The sequence below is a fragment of the Ischnura elegans genome, chromosome 5 (genome assembly GCF_921293095.1).
Source record: "Ischnura elegans chromosome 5, ioIscEleg1.1, whole genome shotgun sequence".
NCBI lineage: Eukaryota > Metazoa > Arthropoda > Insecta > Odonata > Coenagrionidae > Ischnura > Ischnura elegans.
Window position 1 is genome coordinate 89,721,833 of NC_060250.1, and position 19,980 is coordinate 89,741,812.

The 19,980-nt window shown below is 36.5% G+C and overlaps 1 protein-coding gene across 1 annotated transcript in view; it reads left to right on the plus strand.

Moving 5' to 3' along the window:
* The first annotated feature begins 941 nt into the window (after window positions 1-941).
* LOC124159234 (unconventional myosin ID) overlaps window positions 942-19,980 on the plus strand; it is a 28,371-nt gene continuing 9,332 nt past the window's right edge. The window contains exons 1-13 of the mRNA XM_046534901.1: window positions 942-1,141; window positions 1,670-1,776; window positions 3,412-3,607; window positions 9,849-10,068; window positions 11,391-11,609; window positions 11,712-11,915; window positions 12,876-13,077; window positions 13,731-13,900; window positions 16,049-16,309; window positions 16,737-16,981; window positions 17,123-17,285; window positions 17,868-18,034; window positions 18,571-18,892. Coding sequence (XP_046390857.1) covers window positions 1,053-1,141; window positions 1,670-1,776; window positions 3,412-3,607; window positions 9,849-10,068; window positions 11,391-11,609; window positions 11,712-11,915; window positions 12,876-13,077; window positions 13,731-13,900; window positions 16,049-16,309; window positions 16,737-16,981; window positions 17,123-17,285; window positions 17,868-18,034; window positions 18,571-18,892 — 2,565 coding nt within the window. The 5' untranslated portion in view covers window positions 942-1,052. The remainder of the gene's footprint in view (window positions 1,142-1,669; window positions 1,777-3,411; window positions 3,608-9,848; window positions 10,069-11,390; window positions 11,610-11,711; window positions 11,916-12,875; window positions 13,078-13,730; window positions 13,901-16,048; window positions 16,310-16,736; window positions 16,982-17,122; window positions 17,286-17,867; window positions 18,035-18,570; window positions 18,893-19,980) is intronic.

A 19,980-nucleotide genomic window follows, 5' to 3' on the forward strand; every position in this document is an offset into this window, starting at 1 on the left:
TTACATTGGATGTTTTCACATTGATAACACACTAAGCGAAGCTTAAAAATTACTATGCAATTTTTTAAAAGGCAGGATTTCACCATATTCAAGGATTTTGTGAGGGAGAGTAAGCATTCTCTAACTCTTCTGGTCTGGCCTTCGCTGAGGAATGTCTGGAAATATGAAGTTAGATGTGGTAGCAGAGGGAAAGGATAATTTTCAGCAAGTCGATTAAAAATATTTGCCCATTTTTGTTATTTTCTGATAGTTTTCATCGTTGATATGACCTATTTTTTCCCAATTGGGATTACACTTCCTCAGCGATTCTAGAAAATTATGTATCCATTGACTAACAATTTTAACCCATGGAAAATATGACGTATAAAGGGATATACTTTGTCAAAATGAAAAATAACGAACCCCACAGAATGAGGCAAAAAGGATCAAATGGGTAGGCCCTTTCCCATCGACATGCTTTCACTCCCATTCTTGTAGAAGCGTTTGCTACGAAACGCACAAAATCCATTGATACACAGGTACAAACATATAAACACCTGTGTATACGCATGGCTGGTCCCCCAATTATTACGAGCAATAGAAGCGAGATAATTGCGCTGTATTAATAAAATCTCATCCCGCGGCAGATAACATTTTACCGGAGGCTTTCTTAAGCTGTACGTTAAATAACATTGCGGGTCATTTCTAAGCAATACACTTCAACTTTAATATGTCTTCTTCGTGGATACTTATCCCGCGGGACGAAAGTGAAAAAGAAGATCGTTATTAACAGCCATTGGATAGGTTTATCCGAGGTAGTGAATTATTCTTACTACATGCTTAATACCCGAAATTGAATTTAAACGATTTAAACGCTCACAACCATCAGCGGTGCCAGCTGTTGTTGGCAGTTGTTGGCTTGACTAGAGATTGCATAAGTCGCCGATAGGGAGCGTTGAGTTCATCGTTGGTGGGACGGGCGAAGGAAAGCAAATCTGATTGAGGTTGCCGATGCGTTAGTGTTGTAAAATATTGTATGGTAACGGTCCCGTAGCAGGAGTGAACGCTCGACCATGGCCGGACAAGAAGAAGTTGGAATTGGGGACTTTGTCCTTTTGGACGAGATCACCATCGACGCATTTATGGATAATCTCAAGAAAAGGTTTTTATACAAGTGAAAGTGTTTCATAATTTGGAATTCTTCTCCGCGCGATTGTAATTTCTTTGTAAGAGGAAACCAGTCATCAGTTGCATCTTTATTACATCAATTATCTTGTTTATTCCATTTGTACATCAGTAATAGATGTGAATTTATCAGTGAATTGTGTGACTTGCCCTCATTGATCGTAGTAAGTATAGTAACCTGTAATATGCTTAGAGGGCGTGGCTTGTGGTCGTGCATTGTTATTTTCAGTCTCGGGGAGGAATTATTACAAGAAACAAGTGTAGTTGTAACCGTGATTTAAAATTTGTGGGTTTAATGTTAATTTGAATTCCTTGGCGTGTTTCTCTAGAGGACATTACCCTATTTTAACTTGTAGTGAAAGTTCATACCGGTGATTCATCGTGAGTCACCGTTCGTATTTAGGTGTTGGATAATGTTATGCGCGCGGTGTCATCGTTGAGTGCATGACAATGTTGTCGAAATGTGTCACTCATGACAGCTAAACTGATGGAATTTTTTCTGCAGATTCAACGCTGGAAAAATTTACACTTACATTGGGGAAGTATGTGTTTCCGTAAACCCGTATCGGACAATGAATATTTATGGTGCAGACTACATATCAAAGTACAAAGGTAATAAAATCGCCTTAACAGTCTCTTAAGTAATAATTTTAAGTTTGAACCCCAAATTTTCGTTAATTTCCATATCAACCCCGTCTGGTCATGAGATAAGGTTCGGCTGGAACACAGATTAAGTGCAGAGTGGTATCTAATCTGTAAAGTAGGTGCATCGAGTTTTATCATTTTTAACCACTTATATTTATATGCGGGAGATAACTATGAAGATATCACTAATGAGTCCGACGGAAAGCTTAGATGCCTTTAACTTGATCTGCTAAATCTCTGATAACTTAAGAACACTTTTTGTGGTATTTTACCGGGTAATTTGTCATTAATCTACCCGTAGTTTTTAATTTTACAATGTCTTTAATGGAATGAAAGACAATTTCAACAGTTTTACATTTCAGCAACTAATTAACTCTAGTTCTTAGCATGGGATGCTAAAGCTCAGTTTATTTATTAGAACCAGCATTATTTGCGTTCGAATCGGTTACTCCTCACATAGCTGATTAAATGAATATGGCAGGAAGGTATGAAATACCAATGAATTAGCTGATGTATGGAACTAGTATGAGCATGCTTATGAACACTGCGTTGTTGAACCACCTACACATCATACTACGAATTGTTAACACAAAATGCTCGACTTAATAAATCCCTATCATCCAGAAAGTTAATGGATAAACTGTGAACCATAAGAAAAAGGGCATTTGCAGATTATGAATGTATACATATGCAATAGCATTATAAATATTACAAAGCTTTATTTATCAATTCTGTCATGGTATATCACATAGGATGATGTTTTGAATTATATTCTTGAATGTTCCGAATCAGCAGTGTCGGTTTGGGCACATGGGTGTTTAATAGAATTGATGGTGAACTAATTGAATAGTCAACACACGTGCTTGCTCAACATGAGACAAAACAATGTATGAGGTACTAAAAATTCATAGGCCTGGGCCAAAGTCAAACATGAAGACTATTGAACGTTTTGGTCCAGCTTTTCACCTCGAAAAGATTTTTCTTCGTATTATAATAAGACCTTCTGGTGGGCCATGCCACCCAAGGCACAACTCATTTCAAACTGGAGTGACTATATCACCCACCAGTCGGTCATTCTCTCACTATACTGCGCAACATTTTTGACCACTTTTGATCAGAAGAAACCTGTCTGTGTGCAATTTTTGTACCAAATACATACAATCCAATCCAATGTTTATGCGACCCAAATATGTGATGTCACTTCAGAATGGAGTTATTCAATTTAAGTTTTAAAAAATGGGATCGTTGGTGCTCCTATCTGAAGTTGGTGTCAGTCTAATGCTCAAGTTGTATGAGCTGGAAAAAGTGCCACAGCCAGGACTAAAACCCCATTTTATAAAAAAAAGTTTTGGATTATTAAATAGGTATAGAATCACATTATTTGTGGAAATTAATAAAATACCGTTGTTGGAATTGGGCCATGTTATAAAAAATTCCAAATTAAAGTTAAACATTTTGTTATATAAGCCTTTTTTCCATAAAATTAAAATTAGAGATATGCCTTGTTTGTGGAAATAAAATCTGAAAAAAATGGTCTTCATGTTCTTCCCATTTCCACAAAAAATGTTAGATGATTATTAATTCTCTTTGCCTTTGTTATAGGAAGAGAAATCTTCGAAAATCCTCCCCATATATTTGCAATAGCGGACTCTGCTCATATGAAAATGAAGCAGTCTGGCAGAGATACCTGTATTGTTATAAGCGGGGAATCGGGTAGTGGAAAGACAGAAGCGTCCAAGATCATTATGAAATACATAGCTGCTGTTACCAATATTGGAGGCCAACAAGAAATTGAGAGGTAAAAATTTTGTGATCATGCATTGTTTCAGAATAGTTTTCAAGTATAGGATGGAAGTGCTTAAAAATGACTTTTTAATTTACTGTGGATTATAGATTTTGGATTGAAATTGTGATTCTGAGTTTTCTTTAGTATAATTTTGTATAATATATATTTAGAATATACTGCCATGGAGGTATATTTATTTGTTGCACAAAGCTCAAATTAATGTTATTTTTAATTTTTGATCAGTCATGATGGAGAAAATGTGGGAGAAAGTCTTCCTGGGGGGGGTTTGGAATTTTGTTCTTTTACCCCAGTGTTTTCATCATTACCTGCTGTGAAGTTTCCTTTATCTTCCATTTTCCCAATCTCTCATACAGTTTAGATAGCGTTGGTGTGTGATGCGGCTGAAAATAGCATAGAGCCACTAGAGTAGTTTTTTTTTCCAATGGGAACATGCAAAATTTTTTAAAAGTACTATAATGAGAAGGTCCATACCTCAAATGCACTTGCCAAAAATCTTGCAGATGATTGATTACATAATGTTTTTTAGCTGAGTTATTAGTCTTTAAAAATTAATCTTCATTGGCTGCTTGAAAACACAATGGTGACGGTATGCACTGATGACAGACTGAGGAAGTGGATAGGACATCGGTCTATGCAGGGGCTCGAAGAAAACTTTGGCAAAAAAATTGCTATTTTAATCTCGAACTGAAGATTGTGAATATGTTGGGTTGCCAAGGCATTGTTGGAACAAGATTTTCTTTTTAAAGGTTTTCAATGGCCGCGGATTGTTGCACAAAGAAGACATAGGTCGCAATTAAGTATGACATCCGGTCATCAATACTGTAGACAATTCTTGCCTCATGGTCGGGAACTGCTAACACTGCATCCATGGGGCCTAATCAATAAGGCCTCATTATCAATGTCAATGGTCAAATGTCTTAACTGGCTTCAGGGTCCATCTTGCGGGGACAAGCAAGAATGGAGGCCCTGAAGTTGGGAATGGATAGCTCACGGCATCCAATGAGTGGCTTCACAAATTTAAAAGGTAGTGGAACCTGACGTCATAAAAATTTTTGGGGAGGAGGCTTCTGTGAATTCTAATGTGGTGGAGAGTTGGAGAGAGAAGTTGCATTTTCTAGTTGGAGAGGGCAGCAGTTCCAAGAACATATAAATTGCTGACAAAGTGTTTTTTTTATAATTTGCTTCCTAACCGTACTCTCAAGGAAAAGGCATACCATGGGGGGTAAATGAGCAAAGAAACTCAGCTGTTTTAAGAATATTGGAGTGATGCCTTCCCCCTGTGGTAGCAGCAAAATGTCATGAATGACAGCAGGATTATTGCAGTGGTGGTTGGCGGGAGTTGATGCACTCATGAAGTCTTTAAATCTGGATCAATATCGGCAGTTATTTATCCAGAGTGCAGTGGAAATGATGCTATTTTCAATGAATTATTTACTAAGACCGCAACCGCAAATATTGCAATAGAGTATTCTTGATTCAACTACTATAAAGAAATGCTGCCAACCGCTACACATATTAAAGGGTCGATGAAAGTTGCAACTTACGTCGTTATGGAAGAGCGATCTGAATTACATGGGGATGAAGGTATAATTAGTGCGGTTGACTTAAATTTATATTAGTGATGGTAAGATCTATCGAAATCATAATTTTTCAGTGTAAACTGCGGGAGTACCGGTACTCTATTTCATATTGAGAATAAATGGATCGCCTTACGCTCAAAGGGACGCTGCATGCATTTTTGAAAACCGATTAAAAAGCACGCGGAGTGATGGAACAATACAAACAGAGGCTTCCTTTTTCCGGGTTGTGAATTATCCGTGCATGATTAATACTCTCGCTCAATTTTTTCCGCGATCTTTAAAAAAAATTAAATCGGACGCAAAATCATCAGAATTAATGTATGAATGCGAGGATACACCGGGATTATCATTTCCGTTAGAATCCCCTTCGTAAAACTGAAGCAATTGCGTGCAAGCTGCACCCATGGGAGCACCGTGTTCCTGTTTTCCAAGCCTCGCAGTGCGTGACCGCCCGCCGTGATCACGGATACTCGTCCTGCAGCAATTGCAACCTGGGCAACTTGTGCGAGATGCGACTACGTGGCGTGGTGCCTGACAGTGTAGTTTCCGACGTCAAGCAGTGGTTTTGAAGCAATCGTGCAAACCACTTTTCTGTATCCATGATCACGCAGCCACAGATGTGTAGTTTTCGAAACCAGGCCTTACATGGGGCATTAATAATACGAGTACAACTATGTTATCACCGCTAAAAAGATTGTGCACTGGTGAAGAAAGCTCTCAATGAGTCCCGGAAACACTCTGAAATAAAAGAATACCTGCATAAATAATAATAATATATTGTTTGTTTTTGGTAAATTATTAACACTGCAAGACATTCAAGTGAAAGTTTGGGTTATTCGTGTTTTCCGGTTATTCGTTCCGTCTCTCCCCATCATTAACCAGGATGATCGGGAGTGTACTGTATTATCAGTATGTTTGTTGTCCTGTAAAACCATGGCGAGTAAAGGATCTTACTAATAATGAAGTTGCATCAAAAAAAATTCTGTGAATGTGCAAATAGTTGTCATAACCACATATGTACTGATGTAGAGTATGGTTACTGAGAATTGATGATTTGAACTTATGTCCTGCTTACACATTTAATTCATTTAATGATGGAAAATCTTCGGCTTGTGAAATCAGATTTTAAGCATTTTTGAGGTTAATGTTACTAACTAGACACGTTATTGATTAATAATTTAACTCCTTATAAGATATTATAACTCCTTACATATTTATATTGCAAAATATTGACATTATCAATTAAGCATTTCTTTGCTCATTATACATCCATTTTTTGTTTAATAATTCTATCATTGGTTTATCTTTAAAAGATAGTCAATCACTTTTAATTTATAAATTTAATATCAGTTTTTTATTACTTAGATTACTACTTAGATTATTCTACTTTATTATGTCGGATTTGTTTTAATTGAACATAACAATCATTGATAATATGTGAAAAGAAAATCTTTTCTTCTTACAATATCCCAAGTTTTCTGTATCAGCTTTAAATTATATAAAGACTCGTGCTTATTCTTACTATCTAATATTATTGTTTGAAGTAAGTGTATGGAGAATGATTATTGCCAAAGTTGTCAAATTTGCTGATACTGTCTCTTTTGGACTCCAGGTGTCCAACGTTGCTTTTAAGTTGTGCGTATAAGGTAAGTTTTAGTAGGACTTTCAGCTTTGGTCTTGAAACAAATTTAATACATACTTCTTTTAAGGTCTTGTAGCATGCTGTAAGTTTTGTACAAGTTGAATGCATTATATAGGATGTATGAGTATTTATCTAATGATATGTACGTTTGCTCGGCTGTGTTTCTTAATTTAATGAATTATGTTTGACTGTAATAGGCTAATTTTGATCCCTGGAAGAAGTTAATCAATTTTTATTTGCTTTTAGTCGATTTTCCAACAGGTTGATACAAATTGCCTATAATCATGTATGTTATTGATTTAATTTTCCTTCTGTTCGTTTTACTTTTGTTCCTGACTTCAGTTTTTACATTTTTTAAGCTTTTTTTTTACTGTTTCAGGAACAGTATTTTCTATTGAGTTTAAAGAATGATATAATAATGGAAATTGTGCCATTCGTTCTAATTGATGGAAATGCTTCATTTTCTTGTTTCATTACATTAGGTACTGAAAAATGTCATATCTTTTCTCAGTGAGAATTTATGATTGTGGAATTTGTATACTAATTATTATATATGTATGCATGTATGTATCAAGTCCTTGTTTCAAGTTGCCCAAGTTTGTGTGCATCCATTATGAAATGGTTCTATAAAAAGCATTTGTATGAGCAAAACAACTTGATTGAATGGATGGTCATATAATACATTCAAATTTTTTCTTTGAGCGCTTGTGAAGGAACATATCCAAGTTTACCTTTCTGGTGACCTAGTTTTTAAATATTCTAGAGCTATTCAAAAATCATTCATTATTTTCAGAAATGAAATGGCAATAGGTCAGATGCAGTCCAAATCTCATGTTGTATTTTTGTTCTATATTTTTCCCGAAAATCACATAATATGATGTTTTAATATTTTTTTATATTCTTGAAAATTTTCTTTGCATTAATGAAATTACTGAGGGTGTATTTGTTATGCTCTCAGTCCCAGTTTTAGGAAAATACTGCCTGTCTCTCTCTGGAAGACTTACCACGACTTATGTTCGGCACTCTATGGGATGGGCTCTGGGTGTTATCCTCCCTCCTCAATGCAATATTGTGGTTTCTGCTCCTGATGACTACAATTTAGCCACTGGAAATGTCGATGAGGGGCTGAATTCTAGCACAGATGAGAGGTCTCTTTGATAAACATGACAACATTGCCTTGTGATTGTAATATTCGACACGTCTCTGAAAGGATTCCATTTGAGGCTTGCATTAGCATTCCTTTCTCCCATCTTAGATAGCCTTTTGATATTTGCTGTTTGACATGCCATTCTCAAAGAATGTTCTAATGGAAATTAACCCTGTCTTTCACCAAATGATCCTGTAATTAGCTCATATCTGTTGGATGTGTGGTTGTCTCACTCTTATGATTGGGTCGTTGGGTGGATCATAGGTACCTGGTCCACTAAAGTGGCTGTTTACCTACACTTTTTCCTCCTTGATTTTGTCGGGTCATCTTAGTGCAAAACACACGTGTATATTCATGCCCTCATGAATTGTGTGCCTTGGTCTCTCGAATGAGGGAGAATTGAGTCAGGGGAAATGAGTAGGATTGGGAAAAAACTTTCTTGAAACCAAAGAATGGTTTGTCTAGCCCCTATGATTCATTTCTAAAAAGTATTAATTCAATAATCTCAAGAGTGCTGATTTGTCAGCTATCAATGTATCGTAAAAGGAAGAATATGTTTTTGGGAAAAAAATCTACGACATTTATTTAAAAAAATATATATATATATTACAACAGTTGTGTGGTGGCTGGGAATGTTCAGGCATCGACCTTCAACAAAAACAAAAAATAAGGAGATACGCATACTGAGTCCCAACAAGCATTTAATAAAGTCTGTTTTTGTTTTGGGGAGAAACAAATTCATAAACATATCAGTTTGGCAAAATATATCTCTTAATTCTTTGTTTCTCTCGGACCTTGAAATATATTGATATTGTTAGATGTTGTTCTCATTATCGTCTCAGTATTGCTAGGAAAGATTTCTTTATGTTGGAAATAGCCGTGTGTGATTCTCATTCTTAGAGACAAGATTTTTTTTCAGTGTGAAATGCCATCATGTACACTACCAAAACTTCATAATCAGTGAGGTGGTGGATATATGAGCAGTCTGAATGGCAGTAGCAACCTAATAGTGCCAGCAGTGACCTCCTAAAAATCACCCTTAGCAATTTAGTGGATTAAAATAATATTCTATTAATTTCTTCAACCCCATTCTTAAGGCTAGGAGTCACATTGACTTGGTCTGTTGAGTGTGCGTTTGTAATAGTTCTGTACAAACTTTAATGGGCATCTATTTAGCATTCCATCTTGATAGAAATGTCATATTTTATTATTAGTACATTTAGTGAGGCATGATGATTTTTTTTGTGTTGCATTTATTCGCCACTTGAAAATTTAAAATCCAGTTAATTTTTATTCTTCTAGAACAGTGACAGTGCTAGCGCCTTTCAATTAGTGAATGGATATGGCCCAATACTGTATTGTACTTAGTTTTGGATACGTAAACATGAAGAAACCGTTATAATCACCATTCTTCTCAACTTTTAATTCAGAAATATCCTCTGTGAACATTGAGCACATGAGAAATGAATATTTCAATTCAAGTGATAAATTTCGAAGTTGTGCCTGAACCTGCCAGAGTTGAGAAAAAAATGAACTGGAATTTGTTGTATCAGAGATATTTGCATGTGTATTAGTTGTTATTGGTGTATATATATATTTGTACCATACAGACTTATTTAATCAGTGAATTTTAATTTCTTGCATTATGCATTTTCATGGGTTAATCAGCATGTGAAGTGTGTATATGTAAAATACAATTACCTAGTTAATGTAGTATTTACATACATGTAGTAGCTCTGTATTTATCTCGGTGCCGTGCACATAATACTTAGTCTTTTTTATGCCTGCCTTTTATGAAGTTACTAATGTTGTTCAGATAATGTTTCAGAAAGTGGCCACGTTTAACTTTTACTTTTATTTCAGGGTAAAAAATGTGTTACTGCAATCAAATGCAATACTGGAAGCTTTTGGCAATGCAAAGACGAATCGAAATGATAATTCATCGAGATTTGGAAAGTACATGGATATAAATTTTGACTTCAAAGGTGATCCAATTGGTGGACACATAAATAACTATCTTCTTGAAAAGTCAAGAGTGGTGCTTCAGCAGCCTGGAGAAAGGAACTTTCATTCATTTTATCAGGTGATTTTAAGTCTTCGAATAAATATTGATTTTTATTGTATAAAAATTGCATCTTTTATTAAGCACTCATCTTATTTTTATTATCCTTTGTAAATTTTGTATATTGGTAATCTTGGATTGTGGTTTTTCCTGTATCAATATTGTTTCCTTGTACCAGTACCATTACATTTATTTTGTCATTACAAGGAACATCAATGAGAAATCAATATAAATGACAATTTTTAGTGAAATGGAATTTATTGCCGTAATTATGGTGGAAATCCGAGATCATCCCTTTCTCTTAGGTGTTAGATTTTGGAAGAGCACGATTGTGTTATGAAAGCATTCCATCAAAATTTTGGTATTGAAATCTATTTTTCTTATTCTATGATTCAAATATTTTCACTGAAAATTGCATAATTATTTGTGTGTGCTGCATCAATGTAGTTAATAGTGTGAGAAATTTTAACACTGGTTTACAGGGAAGTACGTATGTATTTTTTGTTGAGCAAAATTTAAGAGTATTTTCGAATATTTATACCTACTCATTGTAAGCCCTAAAAGACTTGAAGTGTCCCATATAACTTAAACATCAAATATTTCATGACCAGTTGAATACGTAGAAAAAATTTTAAATTTTGTTAAAGGTTGATTGCAAGCAAAGTGAACATCATTGAGAGTGAAATTCCCTGTTTTTGTGTTGTAAGAGTAAACCACAGAAATTCAGAATTGCAATGGAGTTTGGGTGCCACTCATTAGTATTTAGTGCATATTGTTTGCGTATGTTTTTGTCAAAGTACTGGTGTTTAGCTTGATGCTGTGTTGCAAATCATGAAACCAGCAAAATGTTTTTGTGAAACAATGCAGTTTTATAATGCGATCATTATGAGGGCAGTTACTGTGCTGAAAGAGTCCTTGATCACCACCTGCCTTGCTGCCTTCCGTGATATGAACACAGGGCCCACATTAAGGCTTTCTGTGTAGTGCAAGGGTGCTAGTTTTGTCCATGTAGCAAGCAAAGAAGGTACAGCTGTGCAATAGCAATGACAAATGAGTTGGTTAATGTGGGCGAGTGTCTTTGAAATGGTGGACTGTTTCAGCTCCTGGACTAGCTAATGCCTTTGTGGTGGAATTAGAATCTATCTGTTGAATATCAGGGTACTAAAACCTCTTGTATTCACTGGGATTTTTGTTGCTCATTTTTTTTAAATGTATACATTCTTTTTTGCCTTTTCTACTTGACCATAAATTTGTGCCTTTTTTGCTAAAATTTCAATTTGACTGCAAAGGAAATGACATCATTTGTTGAAAAGAGATATTCATGGTTATAAGTACCTTTTCAGTTGCTGTGTGGCTCAAGTGACAATGAGCTTTCCCGTCTGCATCTGAAGAGGGATATTGGGGCATATGTGTATGTGCGACAAGCAGGGCAGTCTGCTCGAGGGGATCCAAGTGATGACCGTCCTAATTATCGAGCAACAGTGTCTGCATTCAAGACTTTGGGATTTACACAGTCTCAAATTGACACAATTTGGAGAATTGTAGCTGCTGTTCTCCACTTGGTAAGAGAATTGATTTTTGGGTAACAACCATTCTATAGTATTACGTTTGATGAGCTATAAATTGGCCTGGTTCTGTATGTAATGCCATATATTTGTTTGTAGGGGAGTGTCGAATTTTTAGCAGATGGTGATAACACTCGCATAGCTGATCCTGCCACTGTGAAAAATGTGTCTTCCTTGCTCTCTGTCACTGAAGGAGAATTAATCCAGGCTCTATGCCATAGGGTTATTGCTGCCAGAGGAGAAGTCATGCAAAAAGGACACACTGTCTCTGAGGCTGAGTACGGGCGTGATGCCCTCGCAAAGGTAACATGCTCACTCCATGAATATTAAATTATCAATTTCAAAATATACGCAGTCCTAGTGATAGAAGTGGCTGCACTTCATTCAGCTACTGGTTGTTATTCTATTTGTTTTCGAGGTAGGCCTGAAGCTATAATTCAGAAAAGCATGTCCACTGTCATTGGGGCCTGCAAGCCATATAAGGAGCCGGGTGACACCCTTCCACCCCCTCCCTCTGAGGAGGCGGTAGAAGGGTGTCGCAAGAGAAAACATGCACAGGGTCGCTTATCAACTGCCTACTTTGTTCATCTGCCAATGGCCACATCGGCTTCTTATGGTGTAAAATGATGTAACAATGTAATGACAGAAGCAACCAAAGAGGTCTCCATTGATTGTAAATTGTAACTTAGTGGTAGAATCCTGCAAGACAGCATCCATACATGGCCGCAATCAATCGGCTGCTCATAAGCCATCTCCCACTCTTATGTTTTTGATGGAGAAACAGGTGAAGAGCCTGGAATGACCAGAAATTTTGGCTGAATATGGCCATCCTGGACAATGAATCGGATACAGTCATACTTGCCTGCTTGCCTGAGAAATCATGTCTCACTTATCACAGCTCCTAAGAATGGTCTTATTAGTAACAAATAGGAGTGCCGAAAGAGCTGCTGAATTGCCTCAATCCATAAATGACCAGTGGTTGATTGTGGACGTGCCTGTAATTAAGGACAGCCACAATCAGTTAACTCAAGGTTTGAGTGATACATTGGATTCTACTGTGTGCTGGGTGAAAGTTTTCAATGCTTTGCAGGGCCCTAAATTGGGGACGATAACACTCGTTATGAATACCTGTGGGTTTCTGCTTGTGTCTATTAAATTATCTTCAGTTTCTTTGTGCAAGTCGATTTCATACGTTGACATTGTTAAAAACTTAAATGTTGAAGTGTATTTGGAATGTACTTACATTATTTGCTTTTATTTCAGGCTGTGTATGACCGATTGTTCACCTGGATTGTGCAGAGCATAAATAAAGCCATAGTTGTGCACACTACACCTGGGTACCTTCCTTATAAGGGTACTGTCATTGGTGTCCTGGATATTTATGGATTTGAAATTTTTGATCAAAATAGCTTTGAGCAATTTTGCATCAACTATTGTAATGAAAAACTGCAGCAACTTTTCATTGGTAAGAATTTTTTTCCTTTTCTTTAAGTCATTATGCTGAAGAGCAATGGCATTAATGCGTATTCTGAGTTGAAAATTTAATGAATTGGAAATTCCACTCTTAACCTCAAATTATTGGTCATAATGTGGCTTTGCAATATGTTTGGTCCATAGTTTTAAATAATTTGCAGTACATTTTGATTTATTCTTAATAGAATTTTGAAGTTCTCTTTAAATATATATTTGAAGAAATTGAGTGTAAGTAAGAGGAGTAACCTGGATGCATATGATCAAAATCATTCTCATTGAACTTACCTCTTTTGCCGATGATTATGGAACCTATCCAGAACAACTAGTTAACTATCCATCATCTCATGTGAACCTCTTGGCACCTCTTGAAAAAAAAGAGTTTCATGGAGTTGTCTGAATGAACTATTTAAGGTTTGAATGCATGTATACATATTCATTTTGGAAGTTCATTTTGAATGTTTCAGTTTTATTACAGATATTTTTGGATTCTTGGCTTTACTGTGTACTATGAATAGAACTGATAGCCATGTGTTATTTTTGCCATCTAGGTATTATTCCCTGTCTTAATAATTTTCGTACATGTCTATATGATTCATTTCCTTCTCCAGTTTTTAACCCATATCCTTGCTCTTTAATTTCTGTCAGAATTGGTGCTTAAACAAGAACAGGAGGAATACATGAGGGAGGGAATTCAGTGGCAGACAATAGAGTACTTCAACAATCAAGTTATATGTGATCTTGTTGAGCAACCCCACAAAGGAGTGATTGCCATTATGGACGAAGCCTGCCTAAATGTTGGGAAGGTGACAGATGAGGTATGTAATCTGTGATGAATCTTTTTTTCTGCATTTTCTATTGCTAACACTTTGCCTTGTCTGTGCTACCTTTTTTGTATTGGTATCATCTTTGGCAGTGATGTAATTAGGAATATGCTTAGGGGGTGACCCCAACCCCCAGGCAACCAGGGGTCGGGGAGGGGGGGGGGGGAGTTTTTGTTAACTTGCCTGGAAATACATTTTCGTCTCACTGTCACGATATTAATAAATGATCTTTAACTTTAAGCTGATGCAGTTATTATGCATCAAAACGAAGGCTTAGTGTCTGTGTGGATAAGTTCGGATTTTGTTCCAAGGCAGGATGGACCACCAGGTATATGCATATTACGTGTGTTGAGCGTAGAAGCAGTGACAGTTCATTAATTTTTTGTTGTCGATACAGTAGACTCCCGTTAATATGAACAACGTTATTACGAAGCAAATTGTTGGTTCCGATGAAAAGGCCTATCCAATTTATAATAAAAGAAACTTTATTACGAAATTTTCGTTATTACGAAGTTCCACGGATATGCAATGGCATTTTGGTGGATATACGCTGTGCTAAGTTTCAATAATTGCGCCACGTTTAAGTTTTCCTCGTGAACTATACCAAAGAGTGTTAATTGTGGTTCTTTCTTCAGTACGTATGCAACATCATATAACAAGCTTCATTCCTGTGGAGTCATGGTTACCCACTCATAACCATTCGTAAATTGTATGTACAGATAGTCCTCTGCCTATGAACATTTGATTTATGAACTTTCAGAGTTGTGAGCTTTCAAAAATTTCAAATTTCTAATTTGGCACCTCTTGATTCGGCCAATGCGACGGGGTGTGGCGTGGAGGAACTTCGGGCATAATCTTAAAAAAGTATCATTGAATCTGGTGTGAATTTAAGAACTGTTCAGCGTTTCGCCCAGCCTTCCTTACGGTGGGGAGCAATTTTTCCGGCTCCGGCTGCGTCGCACGCCCAGCTAGATCAGTTCGTCACAATCGAGAGTTTGTGCACAATTGTGATGCAATGTTGCATTCGGCAGGATAACAGTACTCCTCGATGACTTTCATATTGTCCAGCCGGCAAGGGTTGTCCGACGACAGCTCTAAAGGAGGGTAGGAGAACCTTGCACCAGCACGGTTTGCAGCCAATCGCTGTTCCCCAATTTCACCTCACACCCTCGCCTAGTCATACAACATTTTCACATGTATACGAAGCACTGAAACAAGCCTGAACCACCAAGACAAGCCCTTTCTTTGAATCACCAAAACAAGGAATTTTTCCTTTGAGTCCTTCACGCTCGTCGTCCCTTCCGGCTCCTTTCTTCACGGAGGCCTTTTGTTTACCAGTGACGTCGGCGGTTTGGCTTACTTACGTGGCAACCTTGCCCCCTACCTCGAACTAGACCCTTCTAACTGTCATCAGACAACTCTCGGCGGCCGGAGTGTAGGTTTATCAACTTAAGAACAAGCTCTCGGAACGCATCTATGTCGTATATCGAGGACTAACTGCATTAAGTGATCAACCCTCGATTGAGTCATGCCGCATTCTTCTATTGAGAAACTGAAATGTCTTCTAGTTTTTATATATTTGGGGGTAATTTAATCGCGTACAAAATATACTGGTTTTTTAATGATTCCTAAAAGAAACGTTTATATGAGCTTCATTATTACAAACCTCCTGTTTTTCGGTCCCATGAACTTCATAATAACAAGAGTCTACTGTAGTACTTTGGAAAATATTACTCCTTTGATCGAATGTTGATCTATGAAGACTATATTCTTAATTCATGGCATTTGGTTTTCAGTCCTATGACTTCTCTCCCCTTATGAAAATGTAAGATTTGTTATCACTTTTTTCATCCTTCTTTCATATCTGGGCTGTGTCCATTTATGATTTGAATTTTCTTTTTAAATTCATTTAATGTGGCCTTCCTGGTTATGAAAATCCTGGTATTGCATTTCATAAAACACATTTTTTCTACCTGAAAATATGATACCCATTATATGTACTTCACTTTCTGCCAGATGACCTGGATTATGGTACAATTTGCATAATGTTAAATCTTTGGAAAGAATGTTTTGATAAGGGTACGAGTTAAGTAACTGCTGAACTAATATTTTTTATTTTATTACTTTCTGCTATTTATCTAGATGCTCCTTGAAGAAATGGATAAAAAGCTCTCTAATCATCACCACTATACTAGTCGACAAACTCGTCCCATGGAGAAAGAGTTGCGTCACAAACAAGAGTTCAGAATCAGTCACTATGCGGGAAATGTTGTGTATGATATCACTGGATTTCTCGACAAAAATAAGGATACTCTGTTTCAAGACTTTAAGAGGCTATTGTTCCATTCTTCAGATCAAACTATTAAGGAAATGTGGCCTGAAGGCGTCATGGATATTACCAAGGTAAGTTGTTCAATGTGGAACTGGTTGTGTTCTTATGTTGATGTATGTAATATTTCTTTGGATAACATTGGTATTGTACAGTGGTAATAACAAATCCTTATTTGTTTATATGTGTATATGCAATAGAATTGCTAATGTGTATGTGGTCTTCTCATATTTGTATACAGTTTATGTTAAGTATTAATTTTTATCTGATTATGTATTGTTTTTATTTCAAATTACTCAGTAGTTGGGGATACTAACCCTGAATGGTTTAAAAAAAAAGAATTATTGAAATTTAGGCTTTTCCTTGTAATTTCTCTGGCCAAAACATTTATTTGACTGAATGTTACTTATTTCTGTTTGACTTCTGTTTGTTATTATTGTAGGATGAATGCTGATTGGAATTATGTTTAAGTCGAATTGATTTTATTTTAATGTTTTTCAGACGACAAAAAGGCCTCTTACAGCTGGAACTCTATTCAAAAATTCAATGATAGCCTTGGTGAAGAATTTAGGTAGTAAAGAACCTTATTATGTGCGCTGCATAAAGCCCAATGATGCCAAAGCTCCTGCAGCATTTGACAATGAGCGAATAAAGCACCAAGTGTCCTATTTGGGTTTGATTGAAAATGTCAGAGTTCGCAGAGCTGGATTTGCCCATCGCCAGCGCTATGACCGCTTTCTTAAAAGGTTAGTTTCTTTAATTATTGTTGGCTGAATGTTTCTGTTGTGTACCGACTGATTGCCGTATCATTTGAAAGGAAAACTGTATGGACTTAATATTGTTTAATTTTTTGAGTGAAGTCAATTTGATTTTATTCTTTTTTCCAGGTATAAAATGTTGTCACAATACACTTGGCCTAATTTCCATGGAGGTTCATCTCGTGATGGCACTAAGGTCCTGATCGATGAACATCGGTTTTCTGACGATGTGATGTATGGGAATACAAAAATTTTCATTCGATCCCCAAGGACATTATTTGCCCTTGAACAGGTAAATGAATCCAGTGTTTATGAAATAGAATGTGTGTGGGCTGTTCTCACTTCCACAATTTTTATAGTTGTTGATTTAATTGTGTATATTTTAATCTTATTGGTTTTTGTGATTAATATGTTTTCTGTATCATTTTCCACTTATGTATTTATATTGGCATGAAATGCATGCGAACTCAAGAATTAGTGAACATTTAAATTTATATTATTATTGCTGAGAAATTGAATACCTGAGATTAACAATGCAAGTAATTTTAATGACTATGTTTTTGTTGCGTTGATAGAAATTAATGTACTCTTTTTACCAACCAGCCATCAAAGGAAATAAAAAACATGCCTGTTAAACTATGTGGTCAAGAAATATCAAAATTTAATACTTCCCTTCAAGCCATTCACTCAAGTGTACATTTATGGAACCAGAATAAAATGAAAGTCTTTTTGGGTTATTGTTGGTGGGGTGGTGGCAGCCAATGAATAAAAATACTCTTGTTTGAAAGGGATGGTGATGTCTGTGTTGAGGTTTCGTCACATCATGCTTAATTTTAGAGCCTGAGTTCTAGCTATGTTTTGATTTCTTTTGTAGGAAAGAAGCAATTTGATCCAAGGAATTGTGATATTGCTTCAAAAGCAGTGGAGGGGAACCGTTTGCCGCATGAGGTACAGGAAGATGAAAGCAGCATTGGCTATAATGAAATATTACAGGCGATACAAAATTCGTTCTTATTTCAACAGTCTCCAGAACACTTTCAGGTGAGGTTATTCTCCTTTCATTCTCCGTGTCTCTAGGAATGTTCCTCAGAGAGAAAAACTGAAATAGCTCATTGTAATGTATTGAGGCCATAGGCATGTAGGTAAATTAAAAATAACCAGGAGAAATTACTGCCACAAAGAAATTGACTGTTTGGCTATTTGTAATCATGTTCCATGAAGTTTGTTAATCATAAGAAAGTCTATTCAATGTAGCTGCTCGTTTGGTCAGGGTGGCTACTCTTCTGAAAAGTCAGGGATCCCATTGCTTCTGTAAAGTTGAGATAGTGATAAATAATTCTAGAAGCAGCATCATTGTTGTGAAAGTATGCAGTAGTGATGAAGAAGTTTGGTGTTAGTATCAGTTCTAAATGTAAACCTTTTGAACTCAGTAAATCATTTGAAGACTCAAATTCATTGTTTTATGTGTTTAAAGTCTGAGTTGAAAAGGATTATTCAGTATTCTATCCTCCACCTTCAGGTGGTGGGTGCTGAAAATTCTTGTTAGTCATGAATTGTATTTCTTGTGTACTTTCCAGTGGGGTTGCTAAACGCAAAGATTATGGTAAACATCTTACCTGGCCAATGGCACCGTTAGCTGTCCGGAAGACTGTTCCAATGCTCCAAAGTATTCATGCAAGGTGGAGAGCCTGGATGATTTTGCGGTCTATTCCCAAAGACCAGTGGCCCCAGTTACGGCTCAAGATATCTGCAGGCTCAGTCCTTACTGGGCGTCGACCCGATTGGGGACAAGCTAGACCATGGGAAGGAGACTATTTGTCTAAGCCAAATGAAAATCATTCTTACAGCATTTATAATGACAGTGTAAACAATCTTAGAAATGGAGATAAGTGTGGGAAGGTGAGTATCTTACTTTTTTTCCATCCCTACCAGTTTTAGTGAGTGTGGCCTAAACATAGGTGGAGTTGAACCTTTGATTGATTTTTGAACCTTTACAAAGTGACCATAGTTTTCAACCTATCTCCCAGCCTTGACAGGCATATAGAGGGTACCATGTACGGATCAATGAAGGAAGTTGCCAAAGTGGACTACCAAAAAGTGTGTGGTAACAATTTTGCCCCAACTATGAAACTTTCTTCCTGCTAACCCTCTTCCCTTCATGAGGCACCATCAAAAAGAAAGTTTGGTCTGCCTGCCTTAAACAATAAAGAAATGGTCGAGCCTCATATCTGTGTTAGGTTAACATCTCTATTCTACTGGAAGAGTCTTAACTTTTTTCATGGCATTCCCTTTGAATTTTCATGGTTCTGACTTCAGTATTAAAATGTTTTGCAAACTCAAGACATATGACCCTCAGGTGTTTGAAAGTTTCTCACTTTTGTTAACATTTGGCATGTTTACCTTACATAGGTAGGTGAAATGGCTACCCATTGTCTATAAATCTCAGAGAAGCAACATATTTCCTTTGAAAATAGAGTCAATGCTAGAATCTTCCACTTGACTTGTATGCATAATTCTCATTTGTATGCTATGTTATTGGTTCTTTCACTATAAGTTTGTCATTTTGAACGAGTCATTTTGCAGTCAAGAACTTTAATGCAGTGCAACCTCGATAAAACGAGACCCCACGGTGCTCAAATAAACACTCCCTATAGCGAATTGTCGCTTTACCACAGGTGGAGCAAATAATAGCCAATATATCTATTGCGAACTGTTATACAGGAACAGGAGTGGTACGGCAACAGATAAATTTATATCCGATAAACGTAAGCATAAATCCAGACAAAAGGCGATGTTTTTTTGCATCACTAAATTTCCTTACATTAATAATTACTATTCAACCAATTTATAAATGCCGTACTGAATAAAAATTCATGCAAAGCATTGCTTTGTCAATCATTATGCCAATGCACAACCGGCAAAGCCATTTTTCTATGTACTTAATTAGTACATTATGTGATCATTCTATTATTTTGGTATTTTCCTCT